Source organism: Equus asinus, chromosome 2 (assembly GCF_041296235.1).
Source record: "Equus asinus isolate D_3611 breed Donkey chromosome 2, EquAss-T2T_v2, whole genome shotgun sequence".
NCBI classification, from domain to species: domain Eukaryota; kingdom Metazoa; phylum Chordata; class Mammalia; order Perissodactyla; family Equidae; genus Equus; species Equus asinus.
The window spans coordinates 62,178,441-62,205,234 of NC_091791.1; the positions used below are offsets into that span (position 1 = coordinate 62,178,441).

A 26,794-nucleotide genomic window follows, 5' to 3' on the forward strand; every position below is an offset into this window, starting at 1 on the left:
TAATTAGGCCTCTTTTGCATTAGCCTGTCATATATACCCAAACAGAAGAGGAGCATTTACTTCCAAAATTATCTTTCAAAAAGAGAGAGTTGCCTCACATTCATATATACATGAATTTCCATAATGCCTAGCAAAGTGCCTTCAAGTTAGCATACAATCAACAAACTCTTGCTGAGTTGAACTGGGTTTGCTGATTCTGGTTTCTCCCCAGGCTAAAACAGAGTACAGGTTTCTAACTTGCCCAGAATCCCATCAGTGAGACTCTGTAGGGGCAATGACCAGGCCCAGTCTTGGCTCTTGTGATGTCCAGGGGCTTGTGGTCAGTGCAGGTGGCTTTTACCTGGACCTTGCCTTAGGCAGAACACTCTCAGCTGCCTGCTCCACCAAACAGGGAATAAGTTCCCAGCTTTCTCGTAGCTGGCTCTCTTTCCCCAAACTGTCCTGCACAGAAACCTGAGATAATCCTTTACTACCCAAGGGTTAGTTTCTACTGGGTGAGTGGACTTCTTTCAGTTCCTCTCTCCATCCTTTCAGGGTTTTGCTCTCAGCCATGCACAGCTGGGCTCCTTCTCAATCAGCGCAGCGCAGCATTGTTTAAATACCAGATCATTTTTAAAGAACTCTCTCTCACTTTTATTTAAAAATTAAATACTTATCTAAAATTTTAAACCAGAAAAGTGTTCAAACCTCCTTCCCATACTTAACAAACAAATATTCAAACAGTACTTAAATAAATAACTATATCCTTTTCTTTCTCTCATTCTTTTATTTTTAAAGATTGGATGGCCATCCTGGCCTGGGATTAGCAGAATGCCCAAATTGTCTTCAACTAGGGCCCTCTTGGGATCTGGAGAGTTTGTGGCCCCTCAAGTCTTATCCTCATAAGTGGCTCACATTCTTCCACAGACACCTTCAAAGAAACCTAACCAGAATGTGAAGTCCCCAAATTCACGAGCAGAATGTAGACTCAGTGCTCAAACCAATGCTAATATTCAAGCATCTTGTGAAAGCTTCTGGACAGTGAGAAAGAAACCTCCCTATGACTTTAAGCAGCAGGAACTGGGAGGAAGGTGGAGTCTACAAGAAAGATCCAGGATGCTGACATCTCAGGATCTTCTCAGCAACTTCACAGGTTATCACTTCCACTTTCAAGAAGGCCCAGAAAAATTGAACCCCACACATTTTGCTTTGTCTTCCCCTTCCACAGTGCTTTCATCCAACCGCCCCATTAATTGTTGTACACATGTTCCTGATTATGAAAGGACTGCAGCCACATTACAAACAATTTGGAAAAGAGAGAAGAGGGAAAAAAACCCCATAATCCTATCACTCTTGCCAGTCTTTTTTTTTTTTCTTTAAAGATTGGCACCTGAGCTAACAACTATTGCCAATCTTCTTTTTTTTTTTTCTGCTTTATCTTCCCAAACCCCCCATACATAGTTGTATATCTTAGTTGCAGGTCCTTCTAGCTGTGGGATGTGGCACGCTGCCTCAACGTGGCCTGACGAGCGGTGCCATGTCCGCACCCAGGATCCGAACCCTGGGCCGCCGCAGCAGAGAGCGTGAACTTAACCACTTGGCCACAGAGCCAGCCCCTGCCAGTCTTTTCTTATACTATTTAAAAATGTGATTATAAGCTATATACAAGTTTATGCCTTACTTTTAAAATAAATAGTATTTTGATTTTTATTCTGATTATCAAAGTAATGCACACTGTAGGTGAAAAATGTAGAAAATACAGAAAAATGTTTAAAATAAAAGTTTCTCAAATTCCCATCGTCCAGTGAAGTTACCATTAACACTTCGCTAGGTTTTCTTCCAGTTCTTTTTCTATCCACATATATACTGAATATAATCATGTTAATATTCATATTTAATCTACACGGTTTTTTAAAAACAAAATTTAGACAATAGTGTATGTACTGCTTTATATCTCACTTTTGCCACTTACTATAAAACACTTCCATCTTATATAGTTATGAAAATTAATAACTTTGTAATGGTCTATTAAATGGATTTCCCATAAGTATTTAGTCATTATTTTATTCACGTTTGAGATTGTCTCCAATCTTTTCCCAGTTATAAATAATGTCATACTGAATGTTTCTGCTTTCAGTTTTTCCATATTTTGAATTATCTCTTTAGGATAAATTCCCAGAAGTAGAATTAAAGGGTAAAAAAGGTAGGGACATTTTTATGGCTTTTGACACACATGCTGTTTCAGAAGGGGCCATTCCGATTTACACTACTATCACGAACTTAAGAGTCAAAAAATGGCAACTTGTATTTCTCTAATACTAGTGAGGCTGAACATCCACATTTGTTAACCAGTTCTACTTCCTTCCTCTTTTTCAGATTGTCAGTTCATCTTCCTTGACCACTTTTCTACTGTGTTTTAGGGGGATTCTTATTTATTAGAGAAAGCTCTTTTGTATAAAAATATTAACTCCTCCTGTTGCACCTACTGTGAATATTTTCCCCAATCTGTCTGTTATCGGTCTTTTCATTTTGGTTGGTCATTCCCTTCTTAAACACTTGCATTTTAGCCTCTGGTCCCACCACTATATTCAGTATTTTGGTATGCATAAAACTCATCTACTGAGCACATATCAAGGTCAGACACTGGGCTAGGTTTCCCACATATGTTCTCATTTAAAGCAATTTATCTAATGATTCTGTTTGCCTAGCCCTCATCCTTCTCAGCATTCCGTAAGGTCCGACATTGTTGCACACCTCTGTTCTTCCTCCACCTCTTTGTTCTTTCTCCATTTCCTTTGCCAATTCCTCTTCTTCTTCCAGCCCCTTAATAACAGATAACCCTGAAATTTTGCCTTTCCCAGACTGTTAAACCTTTATGTGCTTTGGATTCATATGGAGGGAGGAGAGTATTATCAAAATTCAGATTCTGCCTCCCACTCAAGGCTTCCTGAATCTGAATTCCAGGCTAGACCCTGGAATCTGTGTATTTCTAACTAGCTCCTTAGGCTAATCTTACATGGCTGTACCTAACACTCATCCTTGAGGCTAGCACCTAGAAAGTTCTCCGAGAAACCTGCCCTTAATGGCTCCTTTATCCATCCTCTACCACCATCTCAGCTGTCACTGCTTTATTTCCAGTCCTATTTTGCAATCACTCTTGGCTTCAGCTATACAGAAGCTACTGAAGTTCCTAGAGTCGTCATGCTGTTTCAAACTTGCGCATCTTCACATGCGCTATTCCCTCTGCCTGAAACATCCTTCCCCTTCCTCTCCCTTCCTTAACCTGGCAGAATCCAACTAGACCTTCAAACTCAGTTGATGGGCCATCCTCTTCAGAAAATTTCCTGTTCTGCTTCAGATGCTCATCTCTCTGCTCCCCCAGCACCTGCCCTGTGCACACCTCCCTTACAGACCTTACTAGACCACACGTGAGCTGGTAGTTTCCCTGTCTCTCTCTCACTGTGAACACCTTGAAGGGTGGATTATGTTGCTGCCTTCCCAGCTCCTGAGACACAGAATTGGCTGAGTGAGTGGACTCAGGTGACTCACTCCAGAGTCCTTATTTGCATGTCTAGTGCTGACCTCCTCCCTGGGCTACACTAGGTATTTCCCAGCAACTTTAAAGACCTCTCCACCACCCAAGTGGTGACAGATCTCCCTCCATTTGTCTCTCAGTCTCAATGTGGTCAAAACAAAACTTCTCTTCCCACCAAAATGGGCATTCCTTCACAACTACTCCCATTTCTAGCAGAGATATCACCATTTCTTTTAACATTCAAGGAACTTTGACATTATCTTTGATGGATCCTCTTTTAGTCCCCCATATCCAATGTGAACTTCCTTTGACATACATCTAATCAGAACTTATAACCAATTAGATCCCAGCATTCATGGGTATGGCTGGACCAATTACCCGCTGGCAGCACCTATTCCAATTGCTTGATCTCTATGCTCTTCTGGTGGTAAAGTACTTTGAACATTAACCCTTTCTATTTCTAAAGTACCTTTTCTTCACCCTACACCCAGATTATAACAAATCCTAACTGATGCCTCTGTGTCTAGCTCCTACCCTCTTCTATTTGCCCTTACACTTTTACCCAAATCTCAAAAACGTCACTCTTACCATAGCCCTCCTGCTCAGTGGTCTATGGCATTTCTACTGGTCTAACACACAAACCTCCAATTCCTCTACTCAAACAGATTAATCTAGCTGTATTTTTTATATCCCACTACCACACACCCCATGTTCCAGTTGGGCAGAGAACATCAACATGTATAATAGAACCCATAAAAATATTGTTTTGATGTTTTTAAGTTACAGAAGTAACACATTCTCATTTACTTTGTACAAAGTAAAAAACAAAAGGTCATCCTCTTCCCCTGTCCTCACCTCCAATCCCATTCTCTAGAGGTAATCACTGCCTTGGTTCTAATCTTCTTACATCCTTTAAGCTTTCTCCCATAAGCTTTTCCCCAGAAGCTTCTTGGACTGAACTATCCCATGTAGGATCCAGTACCATATACCATTCAGTGCTTAGCTGATTCCAGGTGTCCATTTTCTTCTTGAATTAACCTTGCAACTTCCTAAGGTTAGACAAAAACTGTATCGCCTCTTATACCTCTTGTGTGTCCCTAGACCTGAGTTCAGCACCGGGCTTCTGATATGTACTTACTAAATATTTTGTAAAGACTGGCTGATTCTAGCTTCTTTCCCAGATAGAAATATGCAAAATCACTCTCCAACTAAACCCGCCAGCTTTTCCAACTTGGCTCCACCCATCTAGCCCATGTCCCTGTAACTGGGGGCTGCCAGTCAACCCCAGCTCCATGTTAGCAGGTGTGTGCGGAGCCCAAGCTCCCCTCCTTGGGGCAGAAGTACACAGAAGCAGGCATGCAGAGAACAGAGAATGAGAAAGGGGTAAGGGGAAGGGAATGGGGCACACGTGTATATCTTAGCTGGGGACATAAGATTCTAGGGAAAGGCCCAATTTAAACTTTCACTGGAATTTCATGGTTTGAAATTCTCTATGGCGTAAACTGGTAGACTTCAAGACAGCATGAACTCCTATCCAATGTCCCAGCCCCAGGCCCCTTTCTGCCCCCAAAGCATCTACATAATACCTTGGGCCCTGTGAGGACCCCCAGCCACCTCTCCTCCACCTTGGCAAAGCAGCCACTCCCACTAGAGCTTCCTGCTGGTCCCTGTGGGCCCTGTTCCCTCCTCTTGCCCTGATGTCCCAAGAAAAGCTCCCTCACCAAATGTGAAGGAGCTTTGATACAACGCATCCCTCGCCTGTTTCTGAGGAGCTTATGCCTTGAGAAAGTTTAAGACACTTCTACTTAGTGGCATCTGAACTGAGTTCTGGAACTGCTTTGGAGAGAAGGAAAAAAACAAAAAGATAGTGGCTTCAGGTTCCAAGCCCTGTACCCTGAGTCAACCAGGCAAACTGCTTTCATTTGATAAAAATAAAATTAAAAAAAGATTAACCACAGGACCTGAAAAATCCAGAGAGTCAAGCACTGGAGACGAAGCTTGTGTCTGGAAGTCAGGTTCAGGACTCAACTCTAGTAAACTATAATTTAGATCCCTTCCCCTGAGTCTTTGTGATCAAGCTAGGGTCAGGAGAAACATGTCTCCCTTCTGCCCTCTCAGGCCAGTGGAACCTGCTGTTCTGAGCACAAAGGTTTCTGGTTTAAAGCAGAAAAGCAAAGATAGGAAGCTTCCCGGGGAAAGGGGGAACAAGGTGTCAAGAGTTCCCTGTAGTGACAGTTGGGAGGGAGAGGCCAGTCTCAGGCTGGAGTAGTGGAGACACCTACCTTCACACCACCGTCTGACTTCTTGTTTAATAGGCTTTTGGCAGCTGTGAAAACAAAGAGGAAAATCAAGTCTCCTGCATTGTACCCTCTCCCCAACCTGAAATCTGGTAGCTGGATCCTCAAGAGACTGCTGTGTCTGACAAGGGGCCAGGAGTCTCCTGAAACCCTTGGAAGAGGCCCTTCCTGACAGCCTCAAAGCAAGAAGGGCATCTCAAGCAGCATGAGACTCTCTGGGTGGCACCCCAGGATCTCCTGGAAAGGGGCTCAGCAGAGACAGTGACACACTATGCTTAGGAGGAGAAACCACATTCAGTATCGGAGCTGCCTGGGCCATTGGGAACTCTGCCTTTGACAGCTTCTACCCAGGCCTGGCAACTGTGCCAGGGTGAAAGGTGAGGGCTCCGTCCCTAGATGCCATGGAGTTTCTTGGGACGGCCAAGCTGGAAGGATGCAAGACATCTCCTGAGTGTTCTCAAGAAACAAAAGTGTCACAGTTTACGAAGGAGACCAGATGTGAGGACAGACAGACAGACAGAGACACAGACCAGGACCACCTACAGGAGGGTTTTGCCAGGGGGTTGAAGCCTTGACTGGGCAGGTCCTCACCCAGACCCAGTTACTGGGTCCTATCTGCCACCCTTTCCTCAGCGTCCACTTTGTGGACCCACTGAGCAGGAAGGACTGGGCAGAATAATGAGGTATTAAACAGATTCTATCCAGGCACAGGGTAATGCTCAAAACTGATGAGCTCTGTGCAGGAAGACTGGTGATGCCTGCTGGCCATAAAGGCCACAGGAAGGGAGCAGACAGTGGATGAGAGTCTGGGAGGTGACAGAATCAGCCCAACTGTCTGATCTACCTGGACTTTGCTGGGTTTGCATCTTGGTTCCACCACTTGCTAGCCGTGGGATCTTGAGTGAGTTTCTTAACCTCTTTGAATCTCAGTTTCTTCCTCTATTGGAGGGGATCCAATGGGATCATGCAGAGTGCTTATTAGCACATAGCAAGTACTTTAAGTACTAACCGTTGTCACTATTGCTGCCGTTCTTTCCTTCAGGTGCCCATTCCTACCCAAGCTGAGTCCCACCTCTCTCCAGTGAGAATAGAGGTCCTTCCATCACAAGAATTCTGACCCCCAAAAACGGCCTTTGGTCCCATCTCCAGTCATGCTGGGGTGATTTGAAACTTATATTTTTAATGTGTTTACTACTGTGGCCTGACCACCTACTGTGTTAAGTGCTTTACATACATCAGAGTTCTCAACTCTGCCTGCCCACTAGAATCACCTGAGGAACTTAAAAAAAAAATGCGTATTCTTATTCCATGGCCTAGAGATTCTGATTTTATTTGTCTGGGGTAGGGTCCTGGCATTAGGATTTTTCACAAGCTGTCCTACACAGGCAGAGTTGAGAGCCATCAACATACATGATCTTAATCATCGCCGTGTTATTTATCAGCCCCAGTGAAGAGATGAGAAAACTAAGGCTGACGTGACTTGTTCAGGGTGTGGCAGGGTTAAGATCCAAACCCAGGAATGGCTGCCTCCACAGCTTCTGCATTCTATAGCCTTTCAAACTTTCAGGGCTGCAAATGCCAGACTTCACAATTTTGAGGGCCTGGTTTCCTCTGTGGGGTCTCCCACAGTCCTAGCACTGGGCAGCTCCAGGCCATGCCCAGGGCTGTCCCTGGGGGCCACCTCTGGCTGCAGCCCTCACAGGCAGGCCAGGACCATCTGGAGGAAAGCCTTCTGCTGCCCAGCTCCATGTCCCCAGGCTATTGCCTCCTGAGAGTTGGCAAGCGCCCAGCATGCATGGCTGGTTAGGGAGCTCCGTAACACCAATGCGCTCGCAGATGCCAAGTTAGGTGGTCTGTCTGGCATGCCCATCTCAGCCCGCAAGCATGGGACTCGCCTCCCTGGTGAGTGGGCCTGGCATGCTGGCCCTCCTGGTGGGGTGGCAGGGAGCCGAGGCAGGCGGTCGGGGAGGACTCATGCCACGTACCTTGCCCGGCCAGGCCGGCGGCGCTCGCGGCAGGCGAGGCGGGGGCGGAGCTCTGCCTGCCAACTGAGGGGATACAATCTCTCAGTGCACAGAGCTGCCGCAAAGCCACGGGGGCCAGTCAGCAGCGAGCATGCCCCAGCATGAGGCGCGAGAACCCGCTGGCCGCCCACGCACAGCAGGGCCCAGGCGGCGTGGCCAAGCCAGCCGAGCTGGGGGAGCGAAGGCGCTGGTGGCAGGCTGATGAGCAGGTGCAGCCAACCCTGCAGCAGTCTGGGGACCTGAGAGGACCAGGCTCAGACAGGGTGTGCGGAACACCACGGCTCCAGCAGCTGTCCCACGACCACCTCAGGTGAGGGCCTACAGGTAACAGCCTGACTTGGTGAGAGGCGGCATCCTTTCTGAGGTAGCCTAGCCCTAGCTGAAGACTGCAAAAAAACTGAGTTTCACTTTCAGACCCTCCTCCTTAGGGGAACTGAATGAAGACATTATCAGAGAGCCTGAAGCAGGGGTAGCTCTTTCCTCTGGTCACATTCCAAACAGTAGAGAGACTGGCACTTGGGGCCCAGGGAGGGTCCCCAGTCCTTGTGCAGCTAAGTTCACTGATGCTCTGTGTTCGCTCCACATCTGCCAGCTCCTCAAAGACACAGGTCACTTTCCCTCTTCAAGGCAGGTAGCCAGGAGAGGCAGCTTTTCTCGACCTGTATTTCACAGTGTTCTGAGGGTGAAGACGCCGAAGACAAGAGCCCCCAGAAAGAAAACAAAGGCTGCTAAAGCAATACATTCTAGAAGCCCTGATTTCACCATTAGCCAATCTGCTCAAGTCCAGGGCTAAGCTGCACCCATGATTCGGGGTCCAGAAAACAGCCTAGCTTGTTCCTAAAAAAACAAACAGGTGCTCTTTCTTCATTATAATACCTGTAGACACCTCTTTCTGCAGAAGCTTCTGGAGACAGGCTCTGTCCTCACCTGTCCCAGAGTCAGGGCAGAAGAGGACATCCTGGAATGCTTGCAGCATTTTTTTCTTGTCTCCTCTGACCCAGGGCAAAGTCAGCTCAAAGGCCAGACGAGATCTAGACATCAAGGACAGGAGGTTCTTTAGGGATGAGTGAAAGTGCTTTGTCCTAACAGAGACCAATTTCCTAAAACCAGGACAGCGATTTCCAAAAATGGATGGTGAAAGGTTGATGTGGAGGTCTGAGGCTACAGGACAGGGCACATGCTATTGATTTCCCAGTAGCCTGTCTTACAATTTCTTCCACTCAGAGAGAACAGATCACCATTCCAGGATCAGCACAGAAATGCCCTTAAGCATCCTCTAGAAAGGCTCTTAAACCCAGAAAGTAGAAACTGCAAGTAATTAGAGGACAAGAAGCATGATGTGGGACTATAGCTCTATCTCTGTTGAAGGCAGTCAACTGTGCCCTCCTGTGCTCACTTGTGAGAGGGGAACCCAGAGCCACAGCCTTCCCCTTTTGGGCACCCACAACACAAGAAGGAGCCTCAAATCAAGGTCATAGGGGATAAGCCTGAGGCAGGACAGTCCCCCAGCTCACTCTCCAGTACTGACCCTTTGGAGCCCTGTGGCTCTCGCTCAGGCTAGAGCTCACGAAGCCCCAGGTCTTCTTGCCTGCAGCATCCTCAGAGCCAGGGCCCTTACGTCACCTGGAAGCAGTACAGATGAGCCTACTGGGGCTTGAGCTCAAGGGAGCAACCTCTGCCCAGAATGGCTGCCCATCCGAGCCTCCCACACAATCCCCTCTTCATGGCAGTGCGGAAGGAAAGCAAGGGAGGGAGTCTTGTTATGAGAATGAGAAAATGGGTGTCTTGAACCAAAACAGTGGGACTGGGAGTTAGGGGGAGGGAAGACTAGAGGAAAAGGCAAGCTGGGAAAAGACCTTTCTGTCTTCGGTTGAGTCCTGTCTTTAATCTCTTCCTTACAGAAAAGCCACTGTGCTTCCCAATTGCGGGCAAACAATGATGGGGGTGGGGGTGGGGAGGATGGAGTGTCTTGCATCTTAAAAAGAAAATGTCAAATATGATTTACAAATCACAGGTCCCAACTCTCCCAATTCCTCAGAAGAATTTAAGCAAGTTCCTTTCTCTCCGCCCTGCTGGTCTCTATTTCTTCACTTTTACAGCTGGTATCACAGAAAATATTTTAAGCACAGTCACTGTAAAAGGTTTAAATGCTTGGAATAGCTTCTATTAGTCATCTCTACTCGGACACAATGAAGTAAGTAGAGATCATCCCAGTTGGCAAATGAATTGTGGCAACTGAGAAGACTGACTACACTTCATCTCTTTCTTTTCCCCAGCACATCCTCCAACACCCTACCGACTGTCTAAAATCTTAAAGTGCTGAGAGTCTTCAGAGAATTAAATAAGAATCCCCAGGGACAAGGCAAATGAGAGGCTGAGCGGGCTACTCCTTGAGAGGTTCTAGGGAACAGAGTTCATAAATCTGAAGTCAAGTGAAGCCCCCCAAACCTCAGGTTACAGAACTCAGCAGTAGCAGCCCCTCAAAACAGGATCCTCATCATCTTGGTCAAGGCGATGCCCAAGACATCCAGCACTGGGTTGGTAATGCCCCGTTCCGACCCACTCACCTCGGTGGAATTAAAGTGCACAGCTGTGAAAACATACCTGAAAAGTTCCTGGAGACAAGCATGGTCGTGAGGATGGCACCCTGGGGAAAGAAGAGGGTCCTGTGAATTCAACTGGACTCTACAAAAGCATGGCCTGGTCTCAGGCAGAGGGCAGCTGCTGGCTAGAGCCTGAGGACATCAGGTTTCTGGGGCCCTCCAACATGTACAACCTTCATACTTAGCTCCAGCCAGGAGGGAAGCTTCCTTCTGTGATGGGGCAGGGAATGCACTGTCAAAAGGTATGATTTCAGCATGCTGGCAGCCCGGAAGACAAGACTCACCTTCAGTTTTCTCCGGGCGTTGAACTTGCGCAAGCACTCCACTGTCTCTTGACGATGCATCATGGATGCCACTGTGGATCGTTGCTGGAAGCCAAACAGACAGGCCTGTGAGACCCCAGCCAGATCCTCTGCCACTCACCATAGGCCCAGCACTGATGGCTGTGCTCAGCCATCCTAGAGTTGCTCCAAAGAGAAAATGAAGTCATAGATGTGAAAATGCTTTTAGAATAAAAGCACCACCCAAAACTCAAGGTTATGTAAGAACAATAATGTGAACATGAAAACACCCCTGATAATTGATGCTAAATGAGAGCGTCTGAGAGAGCACTCTACTCTTCCTTGGGAAATGGAAGCTACAGAACGGAAGAGAGTGTCCTGTGTGTTGTGATCCTCTTGCAGTTACTCCTTCTACTACCGTACACTGTGCATCTACTGCATCCAGATTCTGAGCAGTCAGAGAACAGACAGAGCTCCTGCTCTCTACAGACAAGGTTCATTGCTCTCAACACACCCCAACAAGGTCCTGAATGAAGCTGTCATCTGAGAAGCTAAGGGTCTTGACCTTTTGGATGGGAATTTTTCTTCAATGTATAACTTCCTTCCTCCTTAAACAGAGTCCACTGGAAACGATTTATATTGCCTTGATGACTCAGGGTCATGAACACAAGTATCGATCATTATTTCATATCATAATACAGTGATGTTCTCAGGGGCTACTGAGATATATAGGATGGTGGAGGCTGGGGCCCACAAAAATGACCCCCAGAGTGTAATATTTTCCCAATTCTTGAGTGCCTGTTTTAAGTTTCTCACCTCCTCCCTTTGCTGCTGGTGTCTCAGCCAGTCTGCTAGAAAAATAAATCCTACAACATGCAGCCCGGTGCCCACAACCCCACAGGGCCGCCCCACAATCCTCCCCCTCATCCCTGGACCACTCCTTTTCCTAGTTCCCAAAGCAACTCTCCCAACCTTTTCTACCTTCCCCGAGTCTTGTATTTCACCTCCTTCTTCAAAGTGTAAATTTCTCCACAAAAAGAAATCAGAGATAATCAAGCAAAGAACTCCTCCTTCAACATTAGCCTCCACCCCACAAGCTGATTTTCACCCCCCTGCAACCTAAACCCGGGTCTCAGAAGTTTCATCCCTCATATCCAGTGTCGACCCCTTGACCTGGGCTTGGGAGCCCCCCTCTCTTTTGCTATCCAAACCTTTGCTTCCTTAATTACTGAATATTTTTAATCTCTTATTCTGGACTATATGCTTCTCTGCAGTCTATACATCATAATCAAGCCTTTCCCTAAATAAAATCTTCAACAAAAATGAAAAAACCCCTGACTCATCTGTCTTCTTTAAATAGTACCATTTTTTTCTCTTTTCACCCCCATTCCCTCTTCACCTCACCAAAAACAGGCTTCGGTCTCTCTCACAACATTGCCTCTATCATTGAAATAACAAAATATTGGCTTCTAATTGGTCAGAGCCAATGGACTTTTTTCCATCTTTATCATGGACTCTGAAGCATCTGACCACAGAGGCTCCCTTATTGAGACTTCCTGTTTCTTAGGATCTCCTGCTCCTGCTCCTCCTCCTACCATGGAAGTTCTCATTCTCAGTCCCCTTTGCTGGCTCCTCTAACTCTCCCTGTCATTAAATGCTTGTGTTTGGTGGCCATCTCTTCTCTTATGAAGCAATACAAGCCCCCAGTAAGAATTCGATCAGCAGAGAAATGATTTATCTATTTCTACAGCTTAAACATCACCCATACAGAAATAACTGCCACCTGCATTTCCAATTTTTAACTTCTCTTCTAATCTCTAGAACCACATTTATAACTACTGACTGAATGTCTCCAGCTAGAGGTCCTGACACGACACTCAATATGTACAAAACTAAAATCATCATCTTTTCTCACAAACTGGCTCCTCCTCTGGGTTTTCTCTGGGTCAGTAAATGGTACAACCCTCTGCTCAGTTACCAACTCAAAACATGACAGTCCCCATCGATCCCTCTCTCTCCTTACCCCCCAAATCCAACTGGTCAACTGGTCCAGCTGACTCCTTTTGATTCTATCTCCCAAATGTCTCTCAAATTTGTCCACTCCTTGCCATACTACCCACTCTCCAATCATTATCCTTAGCTTAGATCTCATCTGGTCTTGCTTAGATAATTACAACAGCTTCCTAAGCTCTCTGTCCCCAGGCTCTTTCTTCTTTAATTCCATTTCCTATACAGCTTCCAAAGTTATCTTTCTTAATTGCACATTTCATTCCCTCTTTGAAGCCCTTGAATGCTTCCCTATGCTTTCACAATAAAATTCAAACTTAGGCAGAAACTTTTATGTCATGAACTCTTTTTGGCTTCATTCTCTTGCATTCCTGTAATCATACCTTCATCTACAACCAAACTACTTAACATTCCTTAAACTTGCCACAATTTCCCAGGGCCTCTCACTATGGACCATGCTAACCTCTGTTTGTAGGTTATCATCCTGGGGAACTCCTAGTCATGTGCCGAGAACCAGGATAGAGGTCACCTCCCCCATGCAACCTTCAGTAATCGCATTGCCCACCAGGGACAGTGGGAGCTCCTGTGTGCTCATTAGATTTGTTTATGTACTGGTCACATTGCAGAGTGGTTGTCTGTTTGAGTCCTGTCTCCCCAGGTAATTTTTGAAATCTTTTGGGGAAAGGATCATGCCTCATTCATCTTTGTATTTTCAGCATCCGCAGGGTGACCAGCACCAAAGAGGCATTCAGTAAACACAAGAAAGGACCAATAAATAAACGCATCACTGGTGTCAGGAGGCCTAAACGTAGCATACCTTCTTCCTTGTTTGAAAACAAATATTTTAGCTTGATAGAATTGCATATGAAAACAGAGGATGTAGACCCACACTGATAGCCTAGGGGGCTCTCCTAGGACGAGTTCTATGACTGAACTTCAGGGTCCTTTTTAAGTGCTCAGAGGCCCCTTTTATTTATTTAAGTCTCAGTCCCACTTCCATTAGAATTGTATGAGAGCTGAGATCTGAATATGCACCCTATTTCCCAAGCCTAAACCTATTACCTAACCCTATTACCTACGGCAATGATCAACCTAAGCCCTCATTCAAGATCAGAACCAAATCACACCTGACAAGTTGAGTAGAGGAGAGACAGGTAAAGGCCAGTTAGCCCCATCTTCCTCCCTGACTTCCTCCTGGTGACATTTACTGACTCCAGGTGCTACCCACCTCCCTATCTGTTGAGTCCTTTCCCAGGGCCCAGAATGATTCTTCTCTGCTCATAAGAAGGAGGGCAAGGAGGGTACTAAGAGCATACTGAGAGGTGATATCCCTGAGCTCTTCCATCATGGATGAAGACACTTACGCAGACCCATGGGTGCTTGAGAGCCTGGTCAGCTGTGATGCGCTTTGCAGGGTTTATGGTCAGCATCTGGTTGATCAAATTCTTGGCTTCAGGAGTCACGGTGTCCCACTCGGGTGATGGGAACTAAGGAGCAGGAACAGGGAGAGGAGGAATATGAAATTTGCGAGCCTCACACCCTGAAAGGTAGGTTCTGTCTTCATCCCAGCTCCTATAATTGGGATACTCTGTGCTACCTCAAACTGCCTGTCAGAAAGTTAGAGAAACCCTGGGGTATCCCAGGACCTGTGTCAACTTAAAGACTGAGAAAGGAAAATAGAGCAGTCATGGTTAGAATGCCAGAGTATCAGATCAGGGATTACTGGGGGGGACTCCGACTGACTCTGACATCTTCTGGTTTAACTTCATCTCTCTACTAGGAGGAACAGTGGCTCAATGATGTGCCCAAGGCCCCACTGCAGTGGAGGGAGCTGCCAGACTTCTCATCCCTAGGTTATGCAGCATACCACATGGCCATGCCATTTTTTGCAAATAATACATCAAAGGGGTTCAGTGGGCTCCTTGATTTTATAGCTACCAAAATGGCTGTTATGGATTTTATAGCTACCAAAATACCAAAAGAGTTGCTCCCTGGGATGAGGGTGGCAAGAATTGAGACCTCTATGCTCATTCCTGGATCCTCAAAGTCCCCTGACACTCCCTGTATCTGGTGACACACTAAACATATCCTCTCCCTTAGACAGAGCCTGAGGGGTGGGAACAAACTGGTTCTTACATCATAGGCTCCAGCCTTGATCTGCTGATACAGCTTGTGCTGATCCTCATCCCAGAAGGGAGGGTATCCCACCAGGAGGATATATAGGATGACCCCTATGAGACAGAACACAGATCACTGGGGTCAGTCACTTACTTTTCTGATGAACCAGGAAAAGGCACACAGGACTTGGAGCCACCCAGAAAGCTAAGGGCCATATCAGAGGTAGAAGTGGATGGCAGACAGTGATGCTCTGCCACTAGCTCCTCCTGCTGTGCTTCACTGCTCATGTCACCAAGCACGTCAGGAATTTCTTAAGGTACAACCCACCCTCTAAGGCACAGGCAAATCCCTCTTTAAGGATGAAATATAATCCAGGAAGTACTTGGGGAGGAGGGTGTGATGGGAAGAGCCACCCCAGGGGCACTAAAGTAAACACCGTGATTCCACATGTACCAGACACTTGTGGGACCTGGAAGGAATAGCAATGTCTCTTTCTCACCATCACTGGAAGTTGAGGGCCCTTAACACCGAAAAGCTGAGAGTGTGGAATGGGCTTACCGCAGGCCCAGATATCCACAGGTTTTCCATAGGGATCTTTCCTCAAGACCTCAGGGGACAAGTAACCTGGGGTGCCAGCAAAACCTGTAGCAAAAGAGAGGGCAGAGGCACACTGAACCAACTTTCTCTCTCATTAAATCCACATCAACAATTTTCCCCAAGTCCCATCTCACTCCTGTTGCTTTTGCTACATAAGCTCTCAGCACATGGGCAGCAAGAGATGACAGGCTAGGCTTCCTTCCTGTCATGCCCGGACTCTAAATCAGAGGGTAAGACCATGTGCCTACCAGGAACTCCCACTTCTTCCCAGGGACAGCAAGAACACAGTGTGACAATAGCTAGACTCACTGTTTTGAGTCACATAGGACCGGGGGGAGCTCTGTACCCTCTCCCTCATCCAGTCTCTGAGGAGGCCAGGACCATTAAGGGTCTGGCTTCTAGTTCTGAAAGAGGAAGGCAGATCAGGAAGAGGAGGAAGGGTGGGGGCTGCATTCCAGAAAGATAGGCTCACTCTTACCAAACCAAGCCTGCTGCTCTCCCTGTACTTCAATGGCTAGGCCAAAATCAGCCAGCTTGACGGCGGCACCCTTGCATTTACTGGCCAGTAGCAGGTTCTCAGGCTGTATAAGGAAGAGAGAACCTTGTGAGGCACACCCCTAAGGCCCAGAGGGAGCCTAGATGGGACCTTGCAGTACCACCACCTGGCACCAGGTGGCGCCAACGTTTCACAAGCAGGAGGCAAAGGGGGAGCCTGGATAGTACCTTCAGGTCCCGGTGGACAATGTCATGCTGGTGAATGTGGTTAACACTCTCCAGAATCTGATGTATACAGTGGCTGCAAAAGCAGAAGGAAAAGAAATGTCAGTGGAAGGTTAAACCACCTCATCCACAACCACATGCTGTGGACTAAAGCACAAAACTCTGGGTCACAGGTTCACAGGGAATCACTGAATAATGAGCCAGAACCTTGGACTTTGGACAGCATCTAATTCAACCTATTTTACAGAAGAAGAAACTGAGGCCAAGGCAGATTAAGTGGTTTGTCCAGGGTCTCCCATTAGTCTCTCAGAGGAAAGACTAGAACAGGGTCTACCATGCCTCCCTCGACTGCAAAGGCCCAACACTGTCCATTTCTAAGAGATTGGAAGATACCCTAGACTCCGTCCTGAGAAACAGAGGCCATCCAACTGCTTCCTTCTTTCTCTTTACCCCTCTTCTTGGAGAAAAGGCTTGTGGTGGCAACTTAGGAAGGAGAGCCCAACTAAGCCTAAGCTGTTTTCGGGGTGGGTGCACTCATTCATTTAAGCATTTACTGAGTGCCGAAAGGCATTGTGCTTGGTACCACACAGACTCTAAAGATGAATAAGACCCAGTGCCTGCCCTGAAGTTTATCATCTAGTAGGGGAGATAAAACAAGTACACAGACATCTTTAGGAAATAGTGTACTTAAGAGCATTCCAAACAGGGCACCTGACGAGCATTTCTGGTATCGATTTTGTATAGAAAAAGACAAACGGAGCCAGAGTCACATTCAGCTGCTCATTCTTGAATCAGGCTGTCCACCTTCCAAACCATCCTGCCACAGTTGCAGTCAATCACCTGTTAGGGAGTACTGGCAATCTAGAGCAGCGCTAAAACCTGGGGGACAATTTTCCCCCCCAGGGGATATCTGGCAATGCTTGGAGACATTTCTGGTTGTCATAACTGAGGGGGAGGGTGCTAATGGCATCTAGTGGGTAGAGGCCAGGGATGCTTCTAAACCTCGACAAGGCTCTCACAACAAAAAATTACCTGGTACCCTATGTCGGCAGTGCTGAGGTTGAGGAATTCTGTCCCAGAGAATGGAGCCCCACCCAGCAGGTATTACCAGGTATGTGGAGCAGGCTTGCAGAGCCTGGGGTCTGGGGGTGCTGGGCTGGTGGCTTGGACTTAATATTCCTTCCTCTAAAATCTGATGCTGGAGCTTCCACAAGAGCCAAGGGGTTTTACTGGGCTCCTGAAGGCTGAGGCTCAGGCCTCCCCACAGGACACAGCCCAAGAGTAGGCCAAAGAGACTTTAAGACTGAGCTGAAAAGGCGAGTCTCCACAGAAATATATAATTAGAACAGAGCCAGGCTAGCAGGGAGAGCCTTCTGGCCAAAAATGGCAAAAGTGAGAAATGTCCCAGCAGAGCCAGGCCAAGCCCACTGGTACAGTCACTCCCCCAGCTCTCCCTCCTCCCTGCCAGCCTCCCTGAGCTATCACTGCCTCCTCCCACCCCAGAGCCTGGTGCTCCCCTGCTGGTACTGGAATTCATCTCCCTAGTCCAGAATTTTTCCTGAGGCTGAAGCATCTGAAGTTGATCAGCAAACAGTGGCCTCTCAGGGTTGAGAAATTTGTGAGGAAGCTGCGCTCCCCGACTCTCCAGAGGCAGCCAGAGTTGCCACATATGCCAGATAAGCTGCAGGCAGAATGATCAAAACCAGGTTGTAAGGACATCACCCTCAGAGAAAACTCAGGGCCAGGGGAGGAGCCGAGGCAGGAAAGGCAGGCCAAACAAGCACCCGAGAGCTGCGGTGTGGGAGGAATTCTGCTGTGTCACATGAATGAGCTGCCAGGGTTTCCATGGAGGGCTGGGGGCTGAGGTGAGTGGCCAAAGAATGGTCCTCAGGACTGAGGAGCCCTAAATCAGGGCTGGTCATGGTGGTCAAAACACAAGGTGATCCAGGCTGAAATCTCCCGAGAAGGTTCCTGGTCGTATCATTAACCCAGACGTTTCCACTCCTTCATGATACGAACTGTGTTTCCCCTATCCCTAGAGCATCCCCAGGATGCCTTGTACACTGTAGATTTGTTAAAGGAAAGAAGCAGGGGTATGGAGGGCTCTGGGCATACTTGGGATACACAGTAGTGCAAAGAAAAGGTTTTTCTGGGGTGAAAGGGTAAAGGAGACTTGTAAGGGCTTTGCAAAAACACTGATCTGGGAGTGCTGAATATTTAACTTTTAATTATCACCCACAAAATGCAGCCTGGGTCCAGCTCTAACAGAACCTTTGTCCAGACAAGAGCTCTTCTGATCTTCCCCAAAGACTATTCCAATAGGCACAACGCCTGGCCCCCCAAGGTGGCCAAGACTCACACATGAACTAAAGGGCCCTCGTCTCACCTGGCATCAGCTTCACTGTAGTACTCTCTGGCCACAATGTCTTCAAACAGCTCACCTCCAGTAACACTGCAACCGACAGACAAATAGGGTCAGAGGAGGCAGGTCAGTTGGTCAACCCCAGCATCCAAAAGGTAACAGGTCACACTGTAGAATAGCTTTTAGAGAAATTCCAACTTTACATACATTTCATCTGAGGGCTCAGAACATGCTCAATCCTTCAATGACATGGGGCTTCACCTTTGGGTAACACGGGCCCTCCCTTCCTCCTGCACATTTCTGTTTCTATACCCTACAGATTAGCTAATACTTTAGGCAAAGACAAACATGTGAGAATCTAAGAGAAAATAATCGACATACTTAGAAAGTTATAGCTTTATTTGAGACCAATATGAACATTAAGATACAGCTGCCCAAATGTACCCACAACATGACTAACAAAAATGTACAACTGAAATTTCACAAGCTTGTAATCCATCATAACATTAATAAAAAAAAAAAAAATTAAAAAAAAAAAAAAAAAAAGATACAGCTGCCCAAGAAGGTCCGACCTACTACTAAAGTTGAAGAATAACGAGACCAAGGACACTAAGCCCCAACTCTGAAAATACTGGAGAGCCATTCCCAGGAGGTGAAGAGCCACTTTTAAGACATTAAACCACAACCAATGTGGAGGAGAGACCAATTAGAGCCCAGTTTATGACTAATAAAAGCTACTTTCAATTTCCCAGAATTTTTAAGGTCATGCAAAGAGCTGTATTCTATTTCTCCACTAAAGACAACACACCAAGAAAGAAGAAACAAGCAACTGCATAGGGTGTGCTGCTGATCAGAAATGTGAGAGCAATGCCATGCTGGGGTTCAGAGTCCTGGGGAATACTGAGTGAGCAATGAGACCACCGCCCCCCAGCAACCTGCCGGTTACCAGAGGAAGTTCAAAAATCAAATCCTCTCCCTCGGGCAAAGGAGAGGGATCCTCAGCAGAGGCTGAAGGCCCAGTTTCGGCCTTTTCTCAAGCCTTCATCTTGAGCCAGCTGGAGGGAAAGGCCCCCACACCCTCAGAAAATGGCACTTACAGGTCAAACACGAGGTAGTGAAACCCTTCTTCAGAAATACTGTCATGGAGGCGCACTGCAAGAGAGGAGATGGGGACAGAGATTAACAGAGAGAAAACTGGGAAATCCTATTCCTCTCCTCTGCAGCAACCCTACCCCTGCCCGATCCTGTCAACCTCATTGGGCTCTCTCCTAAAGGAGCAACAGTGAGAAGTGGCAACATGCCCAGCTCCCCTCAACCCAAAGTTACACGGCCACAGAGTAGACATAACCAGCCCCCAGGGTTCAGCGCTCTGGTTGCCATCTCAGAGTGCCGAGATGCAGGCAAGAGACAGAAGCTTCATGGCTAAGAAGTAAGACAAGGAGAAAAGCAACCTTCCCTGAGAAGCTAGAAGGAAACTTCCCAGAGTGGCTAGTCCCAGAGAAGGTGGTCCTGGGATATGATGCGTGATGGGGTAATGCAGGGTGAGAAGCAACTACTTATGCTGACTACAGGGGGACAGAAAATGGCAAGAAGTGACAGCCTGAGAGCTCTTTCAGAGGAGTAAATAGGAAGAAGAGAATTAAGAGGAGGGAAAGAAGCTGGAAAGGCAGAGCCCGGCAGGAAGGCACATGGAGTGAGGACAAAGGATGGTAAACATGAGAGGCAACATGCAGACTCAGGCAATGATAAAATAACTGTTTACAGTAGTCCCCCCTTATCCTTGGGGGATGAGTTCCAAGACCCCCAGTGGATGCCTGAAACCGCGATAGTACTGAACCCTATGTATACTATGTTTTTTCCTATACATATATACCTATGATAAAGTTTAATTTATAAATTAGGCACAGTAAGAGATTAACAACAATAACTAATAATAAAATAGGACAATTATAACAATATACTGTAATAAAAGTTACCATAGATCTTAGCAATCTCAGTATATGATTTTTTTCTTTTCTTAAGTTGAGAGCTTTCACCTTTTCACTTAAAGAAAGCCCTTGACGGCTTCTCTTTGGCATATCTGAATTGCCAGCATCACTACTCTTGAGCTTTGGAGCTGTTATTAAGTAAAATAAGGGTTACTTGAACACAAGCACTGTGATGCAGTGACAGTCGATCTGATAACTGAAACGGCTACTAAGTGACTAATGGACGGGTGGTGCATACAGTCGAGGATATGCTGGACACAGGGATGATTCATATCCCCAGCAGACGAAGTGGCACGGCGTGAGATTTCATCATACTACTCAGAATGGCACGCAATTTGAAACTTAAGAATTGGTTATTTCTGGAATCTTCCATTTAATATTTTTGGACCGCAGTTGAATGTCGGTAACTGAAACCTCAGAAAGTAAAACCATCAATAAGGGAGGATTACTGAATTAAGTGAGTATTAGTGCCAGGCTTTGTGTTAGGCGCTTTGCATACATTACTTATTGTATAAGCATTTAATGAATACCTACTGTGTGCCGGACCCTGTGCTAGATGGTGGGATTTAGGAAGGACACAGTGCCTGCCTTCTACGAATTTATTTTTCCTGACAACCACCCTGAGATGAGTATTATTCCCATTCTACAGATGAGGACACTGGAGGCTCAGGTACATATAGTACCTGGCCAAAGGCCAAAGATATGGTGGGTCAAAATGTGAACCCAGCTCTTTCTGCCTCCAAAAACTGGTCTACACCACTGCTTCCTATAAGAAATACGGAGTAGCCCACATACTCAGGCAACAAAGCAATGGAACCTGGGAGAGAAATCACTCACGAATGAACCTACAACAGCATCACAGATGGGTCCAGAAGGCCACTGCATGGAGCAGACTAGGGTAACTCACCAACTGAAAGAAAAGCTTGGAGCGCAGAATCCCTTCCCACTCCCCACCTCCAGAGCTCTTGGGCTAAAAATCAACCTAATGTCTTCTGAGGTCTCCTCTTCAAGCTTCTGCCCACAAAGCCACCTCTGGATTAAACACCAATCCCTGAGCATCATTCTACTGCAAACACAACTCAATGCTGTGGCCAACTGTCCCAGGTGTTCCTGTCCCTTCCCTCACCTGAACTCTCTTGATGGGGAACCTCTGTTCCAAAGGGCTCCCTCTGTTTGACCTTCGCTCAATCCTTGGCAGTTTCAGGAGCACCTCACAGAGCACTTCAGGAATGGCCTGACACCAAACCAACCAGTGAAGTTCTTAGAAACAACGAAATCACCATGTCTCTCCCTCAGTGGGCCCAGGCTGCCAACCACCCCAAAGGACAGCTTCCATTTCCAGTGTCAGAGCATTTCATCAGGGCTGAGGCTCTCGCCTACATTCCCTCGCTACCAAAGCAAGATCAGCCAGAAAGTCAATACAGGCACTCAGCCATCACTACAGCCACGTGGTTCTCCTCACTTGACAAATGAGGACCCAGGCCTGCTCGGGCTAGAACCAGGCCCTGAAGATTGTTTACACTTCATGTTGCCTACCTTATTTGATCTGATCAAGTTACTTAACCCCCAAATTCCACCCAAACTCAGTATTTCTGTGATTTACCAATGGGATCAAAGGTGGGTAGTACTTCTAAAATTCTCCTCCTCAAACTGTTTTTTCTTGTACTTGGGAACCAAGCTCACACTTCTCTGGGCCTACAGATGACAGAAGGAAGGAGCGACAGCCAGACTGCTGCTTCCCTCCCACCTAACTAACCCAGACATGCTCAACTGAGCTCCCCAAAGCCCTGCCACCCTTCCTCCTCACTTGTGCTTCTCTGGCCTAAGTTGGTGCCTCACGCTGAGTCCTGCTGCAGCTGCTGCTCCCTCGCTTCCAAAAGGACTCTCCATTTAATTAAAAATTTGCTATTAAAAAGCATTAAAGTGTGTAATACAAATAATCCCCTGGAAATCAGCTGTCCCAGAAGCTAAAGACCTGCTTCATTAGGGAGGTGACTAAGAGCAGGATGGTGAGCTGACAGGACAGCAGGTACAATGCTAACAACCATTCCCAAGAGAGCCCTGCCGCCTGGTCCTGCCCCCCCTGGACCCTCACCCCTGTGCTAGCCCCCAGCTCAGCACAGCAGAGCTGAGAACAGGACAAAAAGTGCAGGCACCCATGCCTATGCCCAGACAGGGAGTCACTGGCACTTGTCCTTCTCCAGGAAGGCCACACACAGAGCTCAGGTGGGAGAAAGCAGGGAGGGGCGTCAGAAGAAAAGAGCAGCAAAGGAAGACTAATCCTCCCTGGCCACCTAGTCCAGAGAACGGCTTTAATCTGTGCCCCAGAGCAAGGCACCACCAAGACAAGGAGGGACAGGTGTGGAAGGCCCCGTATCTGAGCAAGGCTGTCATTTTTCTTTTTTTTTCATTTGTAGAGAAAATTAACTGGGAACTGAGAACAAGAGGAGAAACTTGACTGTGCCACTCTAAATGCCTACCTAGCAGACTCTTGATAATAATGAGCCAAATTATAATAACTAACACTTAGTTGAACTGTTTCTGAGTGCTAGGAATCGTGTCAAGTGCTTTACACATATTATTTTACTGAACCCTTGAATTAACTCTGTGGGGTAACTTCTACTACCCCCAGGACAGGACAGGAAACTAAGGCTCCAAAAGAAACTCATTCAAGGTCACACTAAACGGTAGAACCAAGACTTGAAGCCAAAACAAACCAACTTCAAGATCCTTGATATTGCAGAATTGCCTGCTAGGGAGTCACTTCCTCTATCCTCTTCAGCAAAGGAGCTTCAACCTGTCCCCACTAGCCTTGGCCATTCTGACTTGCTCATCAATGTTCATTCAGCACCTTCCCTGAAGCAAGCGTGGCTGTACATGCCACGGCTATGGCTGTAAAGAAGAGAAAAACCCAGCCCTGCCATCTCGGAGCTTCCAGGTGAACGGGGAAGACAGGCTTTAAACCAGCACTTACACAAATATGTAACTAAGCACGACTGTGCTTGAGGGCTGTGAGGCAGAAGCAAAGGATGCTATGGATGTGTGGAATAAAATAATCTGACACCCAGCCCATTGCACAGTAATGAGAGGGCATGAAGGCCAAGGAGGGCCAGGCCAATCTACAGACAGGAAGATCTGGGAAAAGGACTATAGAGCATTTACTGCGATAAACCTAATTATTGTTCTTCACAAACTGTGAAAGGAAGAACAAGCCAAAAAAATACCTAAATGCTCTTACTTGATGTTTCATACCTGACAAAGCCACAACCCAAATGTTGCCACTATTTCCAATGTTTAAAAAGCACCCAACAGGGGCTGGCCCGGTGGTGCAGCAGCTAAGTGCGCATGTTCTGCTTCGGCAGCCCAGGGTTCACAGGTTCGGATCCTGGGTGCAGACATGGCACCACTTGGCAAGCTATGGTGTGGCAGGCGTCCCACATATAAAGTAGAGGGAGATGGGCATGGATGTTAGCTCAGGGCCAGTCTTCCTCAGCAAAAAGAGGAGGACTGGCAGCAGTTAGCTAATCTTCCTCAAAAAACAAAAACAAGACCACCCAACAATATGCCAGATTTTAACTAATAAACTTCAGTCAAAAAAGTACTGACAAGGTGTCACTGTTAATGTCCACAGTGGGGGCTGGTGGAGGACGGAGGCTGCCCCCCAGGAGCAGGTGAGCAAGGATTTGGGAGCTGCTCTGTCATAATCTAATGTTTTCTTCTTTTTCTTTGTAACTGTTTCTGCTACACTACTGTTAGCTGAATGGGCCCTGGGCCCAAGGTAAAAGGCAGCCTCACTTGAATAACTCGTGAACTGAGTTGGGACTAGGGCTTTAGGAAAGATCACTTCTGGGAGCTGGAATCTCCACTTCCATTATCTCCATTTATTTCCTAGGCCTCCTTTGCTTGCTGAACCCTCTCACAACTCCATAAAGAGGCACAGATAACAGAACAGAAGCACAGGTGGGTGAAATAGTGTGCTGGAGGTCACAGCTACCAAACAGCAAATCTCAGATTCAAACCTGGAAGACGATGCCAAAGCCACAGACCTCTGCTTCTGCACGTGAGCATCACTTGGGGACAAGCTCAGATCCACCTCAGACCTACTAAATCAGAATCTGAATTTTAACACGATCCCTAGGTGATTCATGAACACATGAAAGTTTGAGAAGTGCTGCTCTAAACCCCAGTGCCAGACTGTGATGGAAACTGCTGGGGCAGCTCAGCATGAAGGAAGACAGAGTCTATTCATTAGAGGAATTCAGAGCAGGGAGCAAGCAGATCACAGGAAGAACACACTCCATTCTGACTTTAGATAATCAGCACTACCACCTTCTCCTCTCAACTCCACACCTCTGGTCACATCCTCCAGGGCTGTTTCAATTTCTGCAGTAGGCCTCATTACCAACAGGCTTTTTTTTTTTTTAACTAGGGACTTTAGTTAGTTAGTTAGTTTTTTGGTGAGGAAGTTTGCACTGAGCTAACATCTGTGCCAATCTCCTATTTTGTATGTGGGACACCGCCACAGCATGGCTTGATGAGCAGTGTGTAGGTCCACACCCAGGATCTGAACCCATGAACCACAGGCTGCCAAAGAGGAGTGTGCAAACTTAACCACTATGCCACCAGCCTAGTCCCAATAGACTTTACTTTTTAGAGCCATTTTGGGTTCATGGCAAAACTGAGCAGAAAGTACAAAGAGCTCCCACATACCCTCGTCCCCATACACACACAACCTCCCCCACCATCAACATCCCCTACCCAACCATCACATTCGTTACACTTGATGAACCTACACTGACACATCATTATCACCCAGAGTCCATGGTTTACATGTGGGTTCACTCTTCCAACAGACTTTTAACTCTGGAGACAGGATATCTATTAGGGAAAAAACTGGGGATGCCTGGCTTCTTGCACCAAATACCCTTCTGAATTCAAGTGCCTCCAAGCCTGACAGAACCAGAGGTTGACTGTGTGCTCTATGCTCTTGTCTTCTTCAAATCTGTACCACTATTGGGCTGGTCCACTTGTATCCCTCCAGGATGGAGTTAAAGAGGCTGAAGCCAAAAGGGCCACAGCTCTGAAGGATGGAGCAGCAGAGAGAGGAGAGGAATAGTGAACTACGGAGACAAAACTGCCTCATCTCCTGCCACGAGCCAGGTCAGGATCCAGAGCAACCCTCACCTCCTGGACCTGCCGTTCTGCCACATCTCCAGGAGCCCTGGTTCCCACTGGAAGCCAGAAAGCCTGACCAGCCAACTCTCCCAGGACACAGTCCTGATTCACCTTTCTCTCACCCTGCCTTTGACCTCAGGGCCTCAGACCAATATCCCTCAGGATCTGGGAGCAGTCATGAAATGGAAGCAATCAGATGCTGACAAAGCGAGTGTGCCTTGCCTGGCTCTTGTTGCCTCCCTAACAGAGCAGATGGTTGGGGTAGATGGTCCCTCTGTCTGCCTTAATTCTGAGCTGGGGGCAAGTGGTAAAAAAAAAAAAAAGAGTGACCAAACCAAGTGAAGTCTGAAAGGCCAAAAAGTATATACTTAATTTCTAGAAATACACAGAAAGCAGGGTAGGACTTTTTTCAGCTAGAATCTCGATTTTATCCTTCTTGGTCATTTCACAATTGTTTTCATCCCACCCTAACCCTCTGTGGTCAACCACACCCGTGTTGTAGGTGATGCAGCCATGCTTCTGCCTCCTACATGATCTACCCCACCGCTTGTTCGCCTCCCTTCATGTTGGTCACAGGAGTATAAGGAAAGGAAGTTACTGTCCTCGGACTCTGAGATCCAGGACTAGTGCTTGTGGATGGCTTTAGTTACCCCTATGCTTTTTCTTCCTGTTCTGGAACTTCCAGGTCAGAGGTCACAAGCTCACAAAGCCTGCAGGGATCACATGGGTAGTGCAAATGTGGGATAACGAGGAGTGGCAAGGACAGTGGCTAGTGGGCTAAAGGGGCAGCCACTGCCGAGCCCCAGCTGATTCTGGCCACGCATGGATGTGGGCTCAGCAGAGCTAAGCCTTCTGATTTGAAAGACCAGAGAACAGAATTTTTTTTTAAATGTGAAATCTCATTTTCAAATACTGGCAAATAATAAAAATATTTTTAGACCCACGAGCCGGCCAAATGAAACATGCCTAAATTTGTGACTGCTGTTCCAGCTATTCTTCTCCATCATCTCTCTCCTACCCAAGGTAACATGTTGGTCCCCACGGTGCCATTTTCAGGTGTGGGTCTAACTTCAGAGATCAGACAGGAGCTCCAACAGTTCCAGGCCCA

The 26,794-nt window shown here is 47.0% G+C and overlaps 1 protein-coding gene across 50 annotated transcripts in view; it reads right to left on the minus strand.

Annotated features, from left to right (window-relative positions):
- The window catches only part of CAMK2G (calcium/calmodulin dependent protein kinase II gamma), a 55,381-nt gene that overhangs the window by 14,329 nt on the left and 14,258 nt on the right, over positions 1-26,794 (minus strand). For 25 of the 50 annotated variants that reach the window (XR_011495766.1, XR_011495783.1, XM_070490394.1 and 22 more), the window contains 11 exons: positions 19,621-19,675; positions 18,548-18,613; positions 16,165-16,237; positions 15,920-16,022; positions 15,403-15,486; positions 14,863-14,957; positions 14,091-14,213; positions 10,723-10,806; positions 10,440-10,482; positions 7,797-7,859; positions 5,797-5,840 (listed from right to left, as the gene is read on the minus strand). Coding sequence is in view for 47 of the 50 variants with exons in the window: in XM_070490394.1 (XP_070346495.1) it covers positions 5,797-5,840; positions 7,797-7,859; positions 10,440-10,482; positions 10,723-10,806; positions 14,091-14,213; positions 14,863-14,957; positions 15,403-15,486; positions 15,920-16,022; positions 16,165-16,237; positions 18,548-18,613; positions 19,621-19,675 (833 nt within the window). In the remaining 3 variants the exon portion in view is untranslated. The remainder of the gene's footprint in view (positions 1-5,796; positions 5,841-7,796; positions 7,860-10,439; positions 10,483-10,722; positions 10,807-14,090; positions 14,214-14,862; positions 14,958-15,402; positions 15,487-15,919; positions 16,023-16,164; positions 16,238-18,547; positions 18,614-19,620; positions 19,676-26,794) is intronic. The other 25 variants (XR_011495807.1, XM_044757367.2, XM_044757387.2 and 22 more) reach the window with 1 other exon arrangement.